This window comes from Vombatus ursinus, unplaced genomic scaffold, assembly GCF_900497805.2.
Source record: "Vombatus ursinus unplaced genomic scaffold, bare-nosed wombat genome assembly UNPS02014825.1, whole genome shotgun sequence".
Classification (NCBI taxonomy): domain Eukaryota; kingdom Metazoa; phylum Chordata; class Mammalia; order Diprotodontia; family Vombatidae; genus Vombatus; species Vombatus ursinus.
The window spans coordinates 516-13,081 of NW_020954603.1; the positions used below are offsets into that span (position 1 = coordinate 516).

The 12,566-nt window shown below is 58.7% G+C and overlaps 1 protein-coding gene across 1 annotated transcript in view; it reads right to left on the reverse strand.

Annotated features, from left to right (window-relative positions):
• Positions 1–887: 887 nt before the first annotated feature.
• Positions 888–12,566, reverse strand: part of HECTD3 (HECT domain E3 ubiquitin protein ligase 3) — a 12,695-nt gene continuing 1,016 nt past the window's right edge. Inside the window, exons 3-21 of the mRNA XM_027838109.1 lie at positions 11,964–12,086; positions 11,576–11,711; positions 9,752–9,867; positions 9,356–9,469; positions 9,190–9,272; positions 8,313–8,478; positions 8,042–8,123; positions 7,093–7,275; positions 6,964–7,016; positions 5,559–5,623; positions 5,075–5,178; positions 3,816–3,935; positions 3,422–3,511; positions 3,056–3,262; positions 2,700–2,829; positions 2,400–2,474; positions 2,171–2,252; positions 1,637–1,708; positions 888–1,176 (exon numbers count right to left, since the gene is read on the reverse strand). Coding sequence (XP_027693910.1) covers positions 1,092–1,176; positions 1,637–1,708; positions 2,171–2,252; positions 2,400–2,474; positions 2,700–2,829; positions 3,056–3,262; positions 3,422–3,511; positions 3,816–3,935; positions 5,075–5,178; positions 5,559–5,623; positions 6,964–7,016; positions 7,093–7,275; positions 8,042–8,123; positions 8,313–8,478; positions 9,190–9,272; positions 9,356–9,469; positions 9,752–9,867; positions 11,576–11,711; positions 11,964–12,086 — 2,086 coding nt within the window. The 3' untranslated portion in view covers positions 888–1,091. The remainder of the gene's footprint in view (positions 1,177–1,636; positions 1,709–2,170; positions 2,253–2,399; positions 2,475–2,699; positions 2,830–3,055; positions 3,263–3,421; positions 3,512–3,815; positions 3,936–5,074; positions 5,179–5,558; positions 5,624–6,963; positions 7,017–7,092; positions 7,276–8,041; positions 8,124–8,312; positions 8,479–9,189; positions 9,273–9,355; positions 9,470–9,751; positions 9,868–11,575; positions 11,712–11,963; positions 12,087–12,566) is intronic.

A 12,566-nucleotide genomic window follows, 5' to 3' on the forward strand; every position in this document is an offset into this window, starting at 1 on the left:
ACAACTATCCAGAGTCTGCTCTGTTCTGGGGGCTGCATTTTAGGACACTGACCATCTGGAGATTATCCAGGAGGATTAGTCCCCCCACCCCCCATCCCCTGAAGGCATGGCCAAGGCCCTCTCTTTTCCATCACTGCTGTGAGGATGGACTCAGCCCTGCACCAACGAGTGTCCTCAGGAAAGACTCCACAGGCCCCGTAAATGGACAATCCCTTGAGGCAGGGTTCTTAACTTGGGGTCTCTGAGCTTCCTTTTCTTTTTTTAATATCTTGTAGCTGCATTTTACTACAATTATCTGTATTGTATATATAGCATTTAAAAACATTCCTCTGAGAAGGGGTCCACAGACTTTGCCCTCCAGCCTGCCAAAGGGCTCCATGACACAAGAAAGGCCAGGACCCTCTACCTTAAAGACTCAAGGCTTTTCCAGCAGCTGCCCAGGGTCCCACTCCCACAGAGCTCCTGTGAGGATTCTGTCTGGTGGGGAGAGCTTGCAGCTCCAAAGCAGGATTTCAGGCCTCTTTCCAGCCCCCACTTCCAGCCCAAGAAGGGACAGAGGCCTGGAGAGAAGTTATAACTCTTTCTCCTAGAGGAATATCTTAAGAATGTACCTTGGGAGGGGGCACAAGGATGGTCAGAACTGTCTGTCAGAGGAGAAAACAGAGTCTACTGGGTCCCAAGGGCACCAAGTGACGGGGATGGAACCTGAAGCCAGGTAGCAGCAGAACCCAGCCCCTGGCCCTGCCCACTCCGCACAAGGCTGCCTCAGGAAGGTACCAGGTCCTGATGCCCTGGGCTGGCGATTTCTAGGAAGGCACCTGAGATCAGGCAGACCACAGGATGGCTTGACCCCTGGACCCCCAGGACTCCAAGAAACCACAGATGGCTCAAGAGAGGAGTGAAGTGGTTTATTGTGGTAGGAGCTGCCTTCAGCCCCCCCGCCCCCGGGGCAGCTCAACCTCACAAGGATGCCGAGGGCATCAGCACCCCAGCAGAGGCACAGTAGAGAAGGCACTCGCTGCTGTCCTGAGGAACTCCGCCATCCAGAGCCCACTGCCAACCTGCCTGGGGGCCCGGCCAGGCTGGGGAGCTCACTCCTCCCACGGGCTCATGTCTGTGTCAATTGCTACACAGTTGTAGGCGGCATACCTCAACTTCTCCTCACACACCTTGGCACTGTGTGGGGAGGGGAAAGGAAAGAGAGAAGGGACAGTATCAGTGTTGGGGGAAATGAAGCTGGGGCAGTGGGGGTGCCCAGATATCTTGCTTCCCAGCCTTGAACCCCATCAATAAGCACAGAGACAGACATGTGGTGGGAGGGACAGGCTCATGAGTTTCTCAAGCAACCTTGGGGTCCGTCTGGCCCAGCCCAGCCTCCTTCTAGGAATCCTCCCACAACATCTCTGGTCAGCCAACCTCCTCCGATGACGGGGAGCTCATTACCCACCAAGGCAGTCTGTTCCACTTTGGGTCAATTGACGATTACAAAGTTTTTTTCCCTGATGTCTGGCCTCAGTGTCTCTCTCTGCACCTTCCCTCCCACTGCTGCAGACAAAGGCTGATCCCTCCTCCCCAAGCCGGCCCCTCAAACCCCTGGAGGGGGCTCTCTGGGCCCAATGAAGAGGCAACCACTCACCTGACATAATGGGGCAGGAAGAGGGTGCTAGAGCAGGTGGAAGACTCGGGCAGAGCATCAGTTGTTTCCGAGCTGGGGGGTGGGAAGCCAAAAGGTCAGAAGCCAGGGACCCCTGCACCCTCGGAGCTGCCCCCAGCTGGGAATGGGGCAGGGAAGCTCCCATTCAGGGGAGAGGAGGCAGTCAGTGTAAGGGAGGACCCCTTCCTGGTCCACCCTCTCTGCGGGTGCCGCCCCCAGGGACCCACATTTAGTCTGGCACCCCTGGAAGCCAAGAGCATCGGGCACCCAGTAAGCAGCAAGGCCAAGAGCCGGAGAGGACCCTGGAAGGCATCAAGCCCAGACCCCATCTTCTATGGAAAAGGAAGCCAGGCCCTGGCAGAGAGCCAGGCCTCTGACTCCCCTACATCACACCGACTTCTCATCAAGGCCGCCTAGTCTTGGGCAGGACCATAGGACATTCCCAACCAGTTTCCTCCTCCTCCAGGCAGCCCACTCCCTATTCCCTTCCTCCCCAACCCTGTGCACCCCGCTTACCCCAGCTTGTCCGGGTAGATGTAGATGCAGGCGGGCAGGCGACTCCGGCCAGTGACAAAGCGGAGAAAGCGGCTCCGGTCCTCTGAGGAATGAGGCCAGGTCAGACATCCCTTGAAGCCCTCCCATAATCGGGAGCTCACTCCCCATGCAGGCGGCCCACTCCATTAGGGCACAAGAGGTAATCATAAGGATGGACCGTAAAGACCAGGCTGGCCCCCCGTCTACTCACCATTGGTGAAGTTGTTGAGGGCCTCCCAGAAATATTGCACACGGGTGTCTGATGGCTCAAAGTCCTCAAACCGGGCTATGGCGCAGACAGAGAGAGACAGACAGGGGAGAAAAAGGGAAGGAGTCTGAGGTGGAGCCCTGGAGGTGGAGGATTCTCAGCAAAAAGCAACCCCAGAGAGCAGCTGCATTCCCACCTCCACCCCCAACCCACCGATGAGGGAAGCAGCTGAGATCCCAGCCCAGAGCCTTCTCCACTGTCCCCCTCTCACACCAGCCCAGGGACACTGAGGCCACGACTCACTCAGCTTACGAAGGGCGTCCACTGTGACTTCAGGGTCCCCACACACCTTCTTCTCTAGCTCCTGCCAGGTCAGCAGGTCTAACACCGCTTGGGGCACCACCTTCAGCAGCCCTGCCTGCATGGCTGCCACCTGGGTGGGAGGGGGAAGCACAAGGCCCAGCTCAGCTCTGGGGCCTGGGGTCCCCGCCTTCCCCTCGAGCAGGAGGTCCAGGCGGGGAAGCTCAGCTCCGCCCCGTGTGCCGGGTGATCCTGGGTAAGTCACTGCCCCTCTGTTCCTGGATGCTCTCCAACAGAGGAGGGGGACAGAGGGAGAGCGCTGCCTGCCCCATTCCCATGCCCCACTCCAAGCCCCCGACCTGTTCCTTGCTCTCCTCCAGCCTGGCTTTCTGCACCAACTCAATGAAGTGCCCACGGTCCTCATAGTGCACGGCCAGGGACGCCCCCCCAGGCAAAAGCTCCACCATGCGCTGGTCGCTGAGCACTGTGGTGTACGTCAGCTCCTGCCCAAACTTGAAGTCAAAAGTCTCCTTGTCCATCACCTCCATCACCTCCAGGAGCTTCACCTGGCCCAGGAAGAGGGAGGGGCAGCTGTGAGACAGTGCGAGGGGCTTGGGGAGCCTGCCACCCATGGAAACGGCCCCCTCCGCTGTGGGACAGCTCCCACCATCAGGAAACGTGTCCTGACGGCCAGCCGGACTCATGGCCTCCTGGCGGGCACTCACCAGCACAGAGTCCACAGCGGAGAAGTCTTTGCTCCAGCTCACCTCCTCCCCCGAGAGCTGCTTCCACACGAAGCCGGGCAGAGCCAGCACCTGCCAGGACAAGGGCCACACCGTGTGGATGCCGGGTATGGTAGCAAAGGATTGAGTTCTCTAGTCCCTACTGCACAGGTGTGCCAGTAGAAACCGAGTGACTTGCCGAGGGTCACAGACAGGATCTGAACCCAGGGCCCCGACGCCAAAGCCAGTACACATCCCACTCTACCACACTGCCCCTGTGGGGCAACTAGCCAGGTCCCACCAACCTGCTCCCTTGGGCTCAGCCAGGGCCCAGCCTTCTCTCACTCCCTTGGGCTGCCCTGGCTGGAGCACCTGTCCCTCAGTGCCACCCACTCACCAAGAACTCCTTGCCCCTAAGGGCAGCACCCATCAGCTGCCCGATCCACTCATACTTGGCGAACTCCCGACAGGAAGGGTTGGGGACGTACATGTCCCGGGCCTCGCCGGTTCCGTTGCCCTACCAGGGGAGATGGGGCTGTCAGGCTGCAGGGCCCGTGGGGGTGAGGGAGCACCGTCCTTGCAGCCCGGGCAGCGGAAAGGGGACCATGGACAAGGGCTGGTCTGGGCTGCCTCGGCGGCTCTCCAGCCACCTCAGCCCGAAGCTAGGAAGCTGCCCTCCCCAGGGACGTCGTCGCCTCCGCCTCCCTGACACACCAGACTCTAATACATCTGCTGTGGTCTCGGTGTCCTGTGCAGGTCCTGTGAGGGCAGACACCAGGCCAGGCGGGACCTTTGCAAACAAACTACGATGGTCCCCTGGGCCTGAGGGTGGCTCCAAACATCAGCCTCTCCCACCGTGTCCTTCCGCCCCCACCCCTCAGTACAAGGCAGGCCAGGGGAGCCCCTCCCCACCCAGCCCTGGATCTCCTGCTTCAGGCTGGAGGGGCCTCTCCTCCCTTCCTGCCTCTAGGCTCTCCCCTCCCCCTGCAGCCCATCCCAACACCTCTGCTTTCAGAGCTCCCCAGAATTAAGAGGCTTCTGGCCCCAATGTCCCATCCCATAGCCTCCCACTATCTCACTCCTTGACCATTAGCGACTTCTATCAGGCACACAGCAGGTGCTTAATAAATGTTTGTTGACTATTGACCTTGAGCATCTGCCCTGCTCTTCAGCTCCAACGTCCACGACAGTGTGGCTTTGTCCCTCTCTGCAGCCAGAGCTGCCCTCGGGGTCCCCTCCGGCCCCTGAGGAGCAGCCTGGTCTAGGGGAAGGAGCCAGGGCCTGACAGAGACCTGACTCCACCACGCACTGGTCATGGTACGTACCCTCCCTGGGCCTTGGTCTCTCCTCTGCAAAACGGGCCTGCTAATATTTGCATCCCCCCCAGCAGGGCTGTTGTGAGCCCTATAAAACCAGGACAAACTGCGTCTGTGCGGTCAGCCTCACTGGGTCCCACACACACGTCTGTCCTCATCCGCCCAGGCCCCCCTGACCCAGCTTCTTCCAGACTGGCTGTAACGTCCCCTTGCAGGCTCATACCGCTCTCCTGGCATCGGGTGGGGGGGTGGGCCTTCCACCTTCCCACCCAAGCCACCCTACTCCCTTCTTTGCTCCCGGGCCTTTCTCTCATGTTCCCTGTGCCCTGATCCTACCCACCTGGTTGGCTGTGCGGACGAAGAAAGGCAAGGGGACAGGAGTGTCAGCAGAACTGGGGCACAGCTCCTCGGACATGTCAGCCAGGCTGTCCCGGAAACCACCCCCTGGAGCCACAGAACCCCAAAAAAACCAAAATAACACATTTACACAGTCCTGGGACCTGCCCTGACCCAGACCACTAAGAGTCTGTCCTGGGATAGATTTAGCCTTTAAGGGGCCGAGGGCTGTCCCAAGGAAATGGGCTTAGCTTAGGTCTGCTTGGCCTCAGAGGATAGGACCAGGCACAATGTGTGCGTGTTTGTGGAGGGGAGTGGAAAGGGTCAAACCTCTCCGCTGTCCCAAATATAGGTAGTGAGCTCCGCACCCCTCTTCAGAGGGACCTGACTATGAGCTGGGTATGTTGTGGTGGGGCTCCCTGCTCGATGCCTGCTATGGGCGCACCCTCTGGCCCTGCCAGGACCCAGCTCTCCCAACCCATCCTCACCTTGGTCAATAATGCCTTCAGCAATGAACTTGCACTCCCACCACTGGTCATAGCGAAGGGGCCACCTGCCAGGAGAACAGGGGTCCCAATCACGTGGCTGGCCGGTCCAGCCTCCATTCTATCAGGGCCCACCCAAAGCCAGATGTCTGCCCTCGGCCCCTGGCACATGCTGCCCTGGGGCAGGGACGGAAATGCAGGGCACCTTCCATTCCACGCACATGTATTAAGCACCAACTGTATGCTGAGACAGCTGTGATTCTGCTCCCCTGGGGTTCACGGGCCAGTGGTGGGATGAGACACACACCCAGAGCTGGGATGGCCATGAACAACAGGCCATCTGGGGTAGAGGGGGAGGTTCAAGGCACAGAATGAGTGGAACGCCTTTCTGAATGAACTGGCATTGCTAGCTTTGAACTTACCAGGTAAGGGTGGAGGCAGAAGGGCACACCAGGCCCAGGAAATGCCCCACAGGGCCCTGCCTCCACTGGCACCTGGGGCAGCACTGAGGAAACCCCTGCTCTGCCTGTGTGTTTGGGCAAGCCCCCTCCCCTCTGTGCCTCAGTTCACTCCTCTGTTAGATGAGGGGGCTAGACCAGGGAGGTGAGATTCAGACCACTGAGAACAGGGTCAAGTTCAGGGTCAGATGACCAGGGGGTGTCTGCTCTGGGGGGGAGGTGGCAGTTCAGATGGAAGGCTCCCTTTCTAGGGGAAAGACAGGGACAGGCGGCCAGTGTCCAGGGGGCTAACTGGGGCAGTCAAAACCATGAGGACTGACCAAAGATGGGGATGTTTAGCCTGGACAAGAGAAGATTTGGGAGGCATGGCCGCCTCCAAGAATGTGAAGGACTGAGCCGGGGAGGAGGGATCGGCCTCGTTCTGTCTGGATGGAGCCAAGAGCAGTGGGGAGAAAACGTTCTCGGAGGTATCCAAGCAGACCGGACACTCCCTGGCCAAGATGCCGTGGAGGGATCCCTGTGCGGGTCTGGGTTGGCCCCTCAGAGGCGCCAGTCAGTGCCTGACTGTGATATGGCCCTTCTGCATCCTGATCGTGACCAAAAATCCCAAGGAGCCTGAGGCCAGCTCCCCACAACACCCTCATACTGTCACGGTGATGCATACAGCCCTCTGTCCGTGCGTGTGTCCCCATCTCCCCCTCCTCAAAAGAAAGCCCCCAGAGGTCAAGGTTGATCCCTAAACTCTGTCTCCTCCAGGCCCAGCACAGCGCTCAGCATACAGCAGGTGCTTAATAAATGCTTGCTTTATCTGCTGAATGGATGCATGGGCAAACCAGCAGCATGGGCAAAGGAGGGCCTTGAAGGCCAGGCCAGAAGGGTCAGCTGCCCGTCGTCTGGTGGGCCCCAGAAAGGAGGGGGAGGAGGGCAGGAGCCTCCACACCAGGACGCACCTGTAGTCCAGAGGTTTCTCGTATTTGTCAGACGGTTTGAGGCCCTCATACACCTGGGTCAGGGAGGGAAGAGAGCGTGAGCTGCCCGGGGCCGGCCCCCCCCACCCCCAGCCCCTGGCCGCGGCAGACCTGGGTGAAGACGGCGTTCTTGCAGCTGGGGTCCCGGGCCGGGCAGTCGCGGTGCTCCATGGCCAGCCGGCGGTTGATGTAGAGGCGGGGCATGCTGCTGGGCTTGCTGCTCTCCGAGTCACGCAGACACTGGGACACCAGGGCGGGGCGCCGGCGAGACAGCAGCAGGAACTGCTTGACTTGCTGGGGAGGATCGGGGGGACGCTGCGTGAGGGCCCCCCCCCCCGGGAGCTCCGGGCAAGCAGGGCAGTGGGGGGAGGAGGCCTGGACCTGAGGCAGAGCCTGGGCCCCATTGCCGCTCACAGAACCACCCCCTCCTCCCTGCACCTCCTCTGGAAACTCCACAATCCTCAACCCCTGTTTGTTTGTTTGCTTGTTTTTTGTGAGGCAATCAGGGTTAAGTGACTTGCCCAAGATCACACAGCTAGTAAGTTTCAAGTGTCTGAGGCCACATTTGAACTCAGGTCCTCCTGATTCCAAGGCCAGAGCTCTATCCACTACGCCACCTAGCTGTCCCCTCAACCCCTGTTTTGCCACTCACTCACTGTGGGATTTCACTGCCCATCTCTGTCTCTGATCTGGAAGGGGCTAGGTGGTCCACAGCGGGTAGAGCACCAGGCCTGGAGTTGGGGAGACCTGAGTTCAAATCCAACTCAGACACATATTGCTGTGTAACCCTGGGCGAGCTGCTTCACAAACCCTACCTCAGTTTCTTCATCTCAAAAATGGGGATGATAATAGCATCTAATTGCCAAGGTTTGTTGTGAGGATCAAGAGAGAGTATTTGTAAAAGTTTTTGGGGGTGAGGAGGAAGATAGGTAGTAAGCTCCCTATCACTGGAGGTATCCCAGCATGTGCTGCAGAGGTCATGGCTGTCTGTATCCAGCCTTGGGGGCCTGCGCTGAGGGGGCTTCCAGGCCCCCAGGCTCCCCAGGCTCTGGGCACTCACCTTGATGTAACTGAAGGTGCCCAGGCTGTAGTCCCAGGCAGGCACGAGGTGGTGTAGGACGCTGTCGAGGACCTTGATAAACCTGGGGAGGGGGCGGCAGAGATGTGGGCTTCAGGAGGGTCCCAGCCTAGCTGGGGGGAGGGGAGGGGAATTCCCTGGGAGCCACCCAGCCTCTGACTGCTGCTGGCACCGAGATGAGGTGTGGGGGGGGGATGTCGCTGGACCAGCCGGAGCCAGCTAGGGGTTACCCAGGGGACCCAAGCCCTGGCACCTCTGCAGCAGCACAGCCCGGCGGTAGAGGACTTCGGGCGCCGTGCCCTCCAGGCGTGGGTAGCGTACCAGGCTGGCGGGCTGGAACATATCAGCGCTTAGCCCCAGGTCTCGCTGTCTAGAGGATTTGATCTTGACTCCACGAAGGCGGACATCGATTCCATCATCTGCCAGGGAGGGATTGTGTGAGTCTGACGCCCAAAGCTTCCCTAACCCCCCAGCCCCACCTTCAGTGCAGCCCCTTCTGCTGAAACACAGGCCGGAGTCATTGGTGACCAAGCCCTCTCCTCCCTCGGGGATCTTATGGCCTCCCACGGGTGTAACTATCATCTCCAGGCTAACATATCTTTCCTCTTTTTTTCCTTTAAATTTTAGTTTATTTTCAGTTTCACTTTCTCTCCTACCCACTGAGAAGGCAGGAGATACATGACCCACATGCAGGCATGCAAACCAAAATCCCCATCCTTCACAGATGCTCTCAAATCCACCTCCACTGACCTCCAGGCTCCACCCTCATCTCCCCATGGCCTCCCAAGGGAGTTTCTACCCTGCTCCTCCCCCATCCTGTCCCATGGCCCAGCCACCCTCATCAGTCCTCTGCCCCTGGAAGAGCTTAGGGCCATTCTCCTGCCCTGCAGAGGTCTCACTGACCCCCGCTCCCCAGGCTTTCCCACCTAAGCAGGAAGGCCGGGAAGCTTGCAGGGACTGATCTCAGAGTCCCTGGTCCAACCCCTAAATTTTATAGAGAAAACAGGGAAGAGGGCAAGCTGAGGGCAGCAGAACAGGGCTTCCAGAGCACCTGGGGCCAGAGCCCAGGGCCCACCTCCCTCGGCCTGGCCTTCCTTCCCCCTGCCTGTGCTGGCGCCCTGCCACGTCACCTCGGCACTCCACGATGCGGATCTCAATGATGGGAAGGTGGATGGTCATGTCCTCCAGGACACAGACGTCCCCAATCAGGGTCCTGGGGAAGGACAGAAAAATGCTCCCCATTCAATGCTCAGGGAAGGGCCCTACCTACCCACCCCACCCAGGGCCACCACTTACTCATCAATGTTCACGTCACTCAGCTTCTTCAGGTTGTCCCCCTCACCCCCATACACGACCACTCGCTTGGGCATGAAATTATCATCTGTCGTATCCACCGTAAGCAGCAGCTTCCTGGCAGGAGACCAGGAGGACTGAAAGGGACTTCCCAGGGAGCCCTCCCAGAACTGGCCGGGGGCCCTCCTCAGGAAGCCCTCCCAGAACTGGCCGGGGGCCCTCCTCAGGGAGCCCTCCCAGAACTGGCCGGGAGCCCTCCTCAGGGAGCCCTCCCAGAACTGGCTGGGTGCCCTCCTCCAGAAGGCAGGCCAGGGATGCGAGGAAGGGCCACAGGCGGCCTCCTCCCCGGGGGAAGGTCGGGCAGCCCCTGGGCCCAGGGGGAGAAGGGCCTGTGCTCACTTGATGATAGTGCCTTTCTTCATGGTAAGACGAACCCAGTGCTGGCACTGGGACCCATCACTCTCCCAGTAGGTGTCTGCGTTGCTGTCTGTCAGGCAGGAGACGTTGAATTCCTCCTAAGGAGAAGGGATAGGTGAGGGCAGCCAGGCTGCAGCCTTCCCTCCCCAGCTCAGCCCAGTGCAAGGATACCACTACAAGCACCTGGTGTGGAGTCAGGGGCCCTGGGTTCCAGACCTGGTTCTTCCCTGCGTGAGTGTGACCTTGGCCAAGACCCTTCTCCCCCTAGGGCCTGGAAAAGAGGGGGGAGGGCTAGATGACCCCTGAGGTCCCTCCTGGTTCTAGAGCTCCAGGGATGAGGAGTTCTGCACCATGACTCTGGCCTCAGAGTGAGAAGCTGTGGGTTCAAATCCCAGCCGGGCTCTTCACTAGCTATGTGTGCGTGTTTATCTGAGCCGGCAGAGCCACAAGGGGGCGTAGGAAGGGTCAGAGACCCCCAGAGCTGGAGGGGCCCTCTGAGGCATCTCATTCAACCAGCCTTTGAACAGGAATCCCTCCAGAACATCCCCAACCGAAGTCGTGCTTGCAACCCTCCAGGGATGGGGAGTTCATTACCTCTCAGGCAACCCAGTCCATTCTGGAAGAGCTCTCAGTGTGGGGGAACTTTCCCTGTCGGGCAGCTCCCCCTACCCCTACTCCTAGCTCTGTCCTGGACCAAGAGTCAGAAGACTTGGGTCTGCATTCTGGAAAGCAGTTGGGAATGATGCCACGGGAGGGACGAAAGCCCTTCGGTCCAAGACACGGACCACCTAACGAAGGGCCCACGGACCCCAGAATATTCAAAGCAATCCCTCCAGCAGCAGCACAGAGCCAGATGCAAAGTAGGTGCCCACGGCAGGGAAGGGATGAGCCCACAAGCCGTCAATGCTCCATCTGAAGTGATGGCCATGAAGAATTCAGAAAAGTCGGGGAAGATGCACAAACTGATGCAGGGATGAGAGCAGAACCAGGACAGTGGCCACAGCGGCCACTGCGTTAGTGTATGTGGAAAAAAACACCAAAGGGGCAGCTAGGTGGTGCAGTGGATAGAGCACCGGCCCTGAAGTCAGGAGGACCTGAGTTCAAATCCAGCCTCAGACCAAACACTTGACACTCACTAGCTGTGTGACCCTGAGCAAGTCACTTAACTCCAACTGCCTAAAAAGAAAAAAACAAAGGAAAAAAAAAGAAGAAAAAACACCAAGACAAAACAGACCCTGGGCACTTCCGATGGCTGAGCACCACAGCCATGGAGCAGAACCTGGAGGATGGACCCCTTTCCTTTTATAGGAGAGTTGGGGACCAAGAAACAGGAGAAGTTTCCAGATCAAGCAGAAGGCCCTGTCTGGTCCCTGCAGCAATCAGACATCACTGAGGCCAATCCTGCCCGGAAAACGAGGCCCAGTGAAGTCATGAAAGGCCTTGCCCAAGGTTACCTAGGTGGCAAACAGCAGAGCAGGATGAAAACCCAGGGACTCTGCCTGCAACCCCAGGCCTGTCCACTCTACTCTGCTGACTTAGCTCAATCTTGCTGAGACCCCCGGCACTCAAGCTCTCCTCTGTGATGCTCTCATCACATCCTACCTTGGGGTAATTCTACCTGCCTATGTATGAATGCCAGTTGCCAAATAGAGCAGGAGCTCCCTGAGGGCAGGCTGGTGTCATTTTCTACCTTTGCGTCCCAGGTGTGCAGCACACACCTGTGTGGATGAGTGTTCATTCAAGAACTGGGACAGCGGGGGGTCAGGGGAGTGCCGCTGTGGGCTCCGGGTTCCAGCTGACCCTCACCGTGTAGGAAGACACATCGATACTCTCCACATACTGCTTCACGCTGCCCAAATTCTCGTCCTCCTTGCCCACGTGATCATACAAGAAGTGGACCAGGTCCTCATCACACTCGTAGGTCCATGTTGGTGGCACATACCTGCCCGCCCCACCCCCCACCTCGAATCAGGCCAAGAATGGGAACATGGGTGGGATTCCCATATTCCCCCAGACCTTGGATACCCCCCAGACCCAGCCCTCCCTCCATGACAGGAAAGCTTAAAAAGAGTGACAGGCAGAAAAAGACGGGAAATTATAATAGTGGGGGCCCTCAATGAAGCCCATGCAGAGTCGGACAAATCTAACCAAAAGATATTTAAGAAAAGAGCTCCCTCCCTCCCCCAACACTTACAGCAGCCTCTCCACAGCCTCAGCGTCTTCCTCTGCGGGCTTCGGGGGGGTGCCCAAGCGTAGGAAGTACTTCAGGTCTACCACTTGCTCCCACCTGCAGGCACAAGGGAGGGGCGGTCTGAAAGCTGGAATTAGCCCCAGAGCCCAGGCCGACCCTAAGGCCTGGCCATGTCCCTCCTCAGCTCAAGACAAGGCTCCCCTGTGCCCGAGGAAGAAAGCAGAAGCTAAGGCCCTTCCTCACCTTCCTCTCCAGATTTATCTCCTACTGTTCCCTCTCACTGCCTCTATATTCCAGATGGAATTAGAGTTAGGTGTTAGCTGGCTTAGATGCAGGAAGTACGGGCCAAGTCACTTAAGCTTCCTTGTGAAAGACAGATAATAACTGCACCAGCTCTCAGAGGAGACGTGCAGATTAAATGAGGCAGTACTTGTAAAGTGGTTAATAGGTGCCCAGCACAGCCTTAGATCTTCTAAGTATAGATTTCCTTCCTCCCTCCCCCACTTTCCTTCCTTCTCTCCCCTCTCCTCTCCCCAACCCCTTTCTCTTCTCTACCCGCCGCCCCCCCCCCCCCCCCCCCCCCCCCCCCCCCCCCCCCCCCCCCCC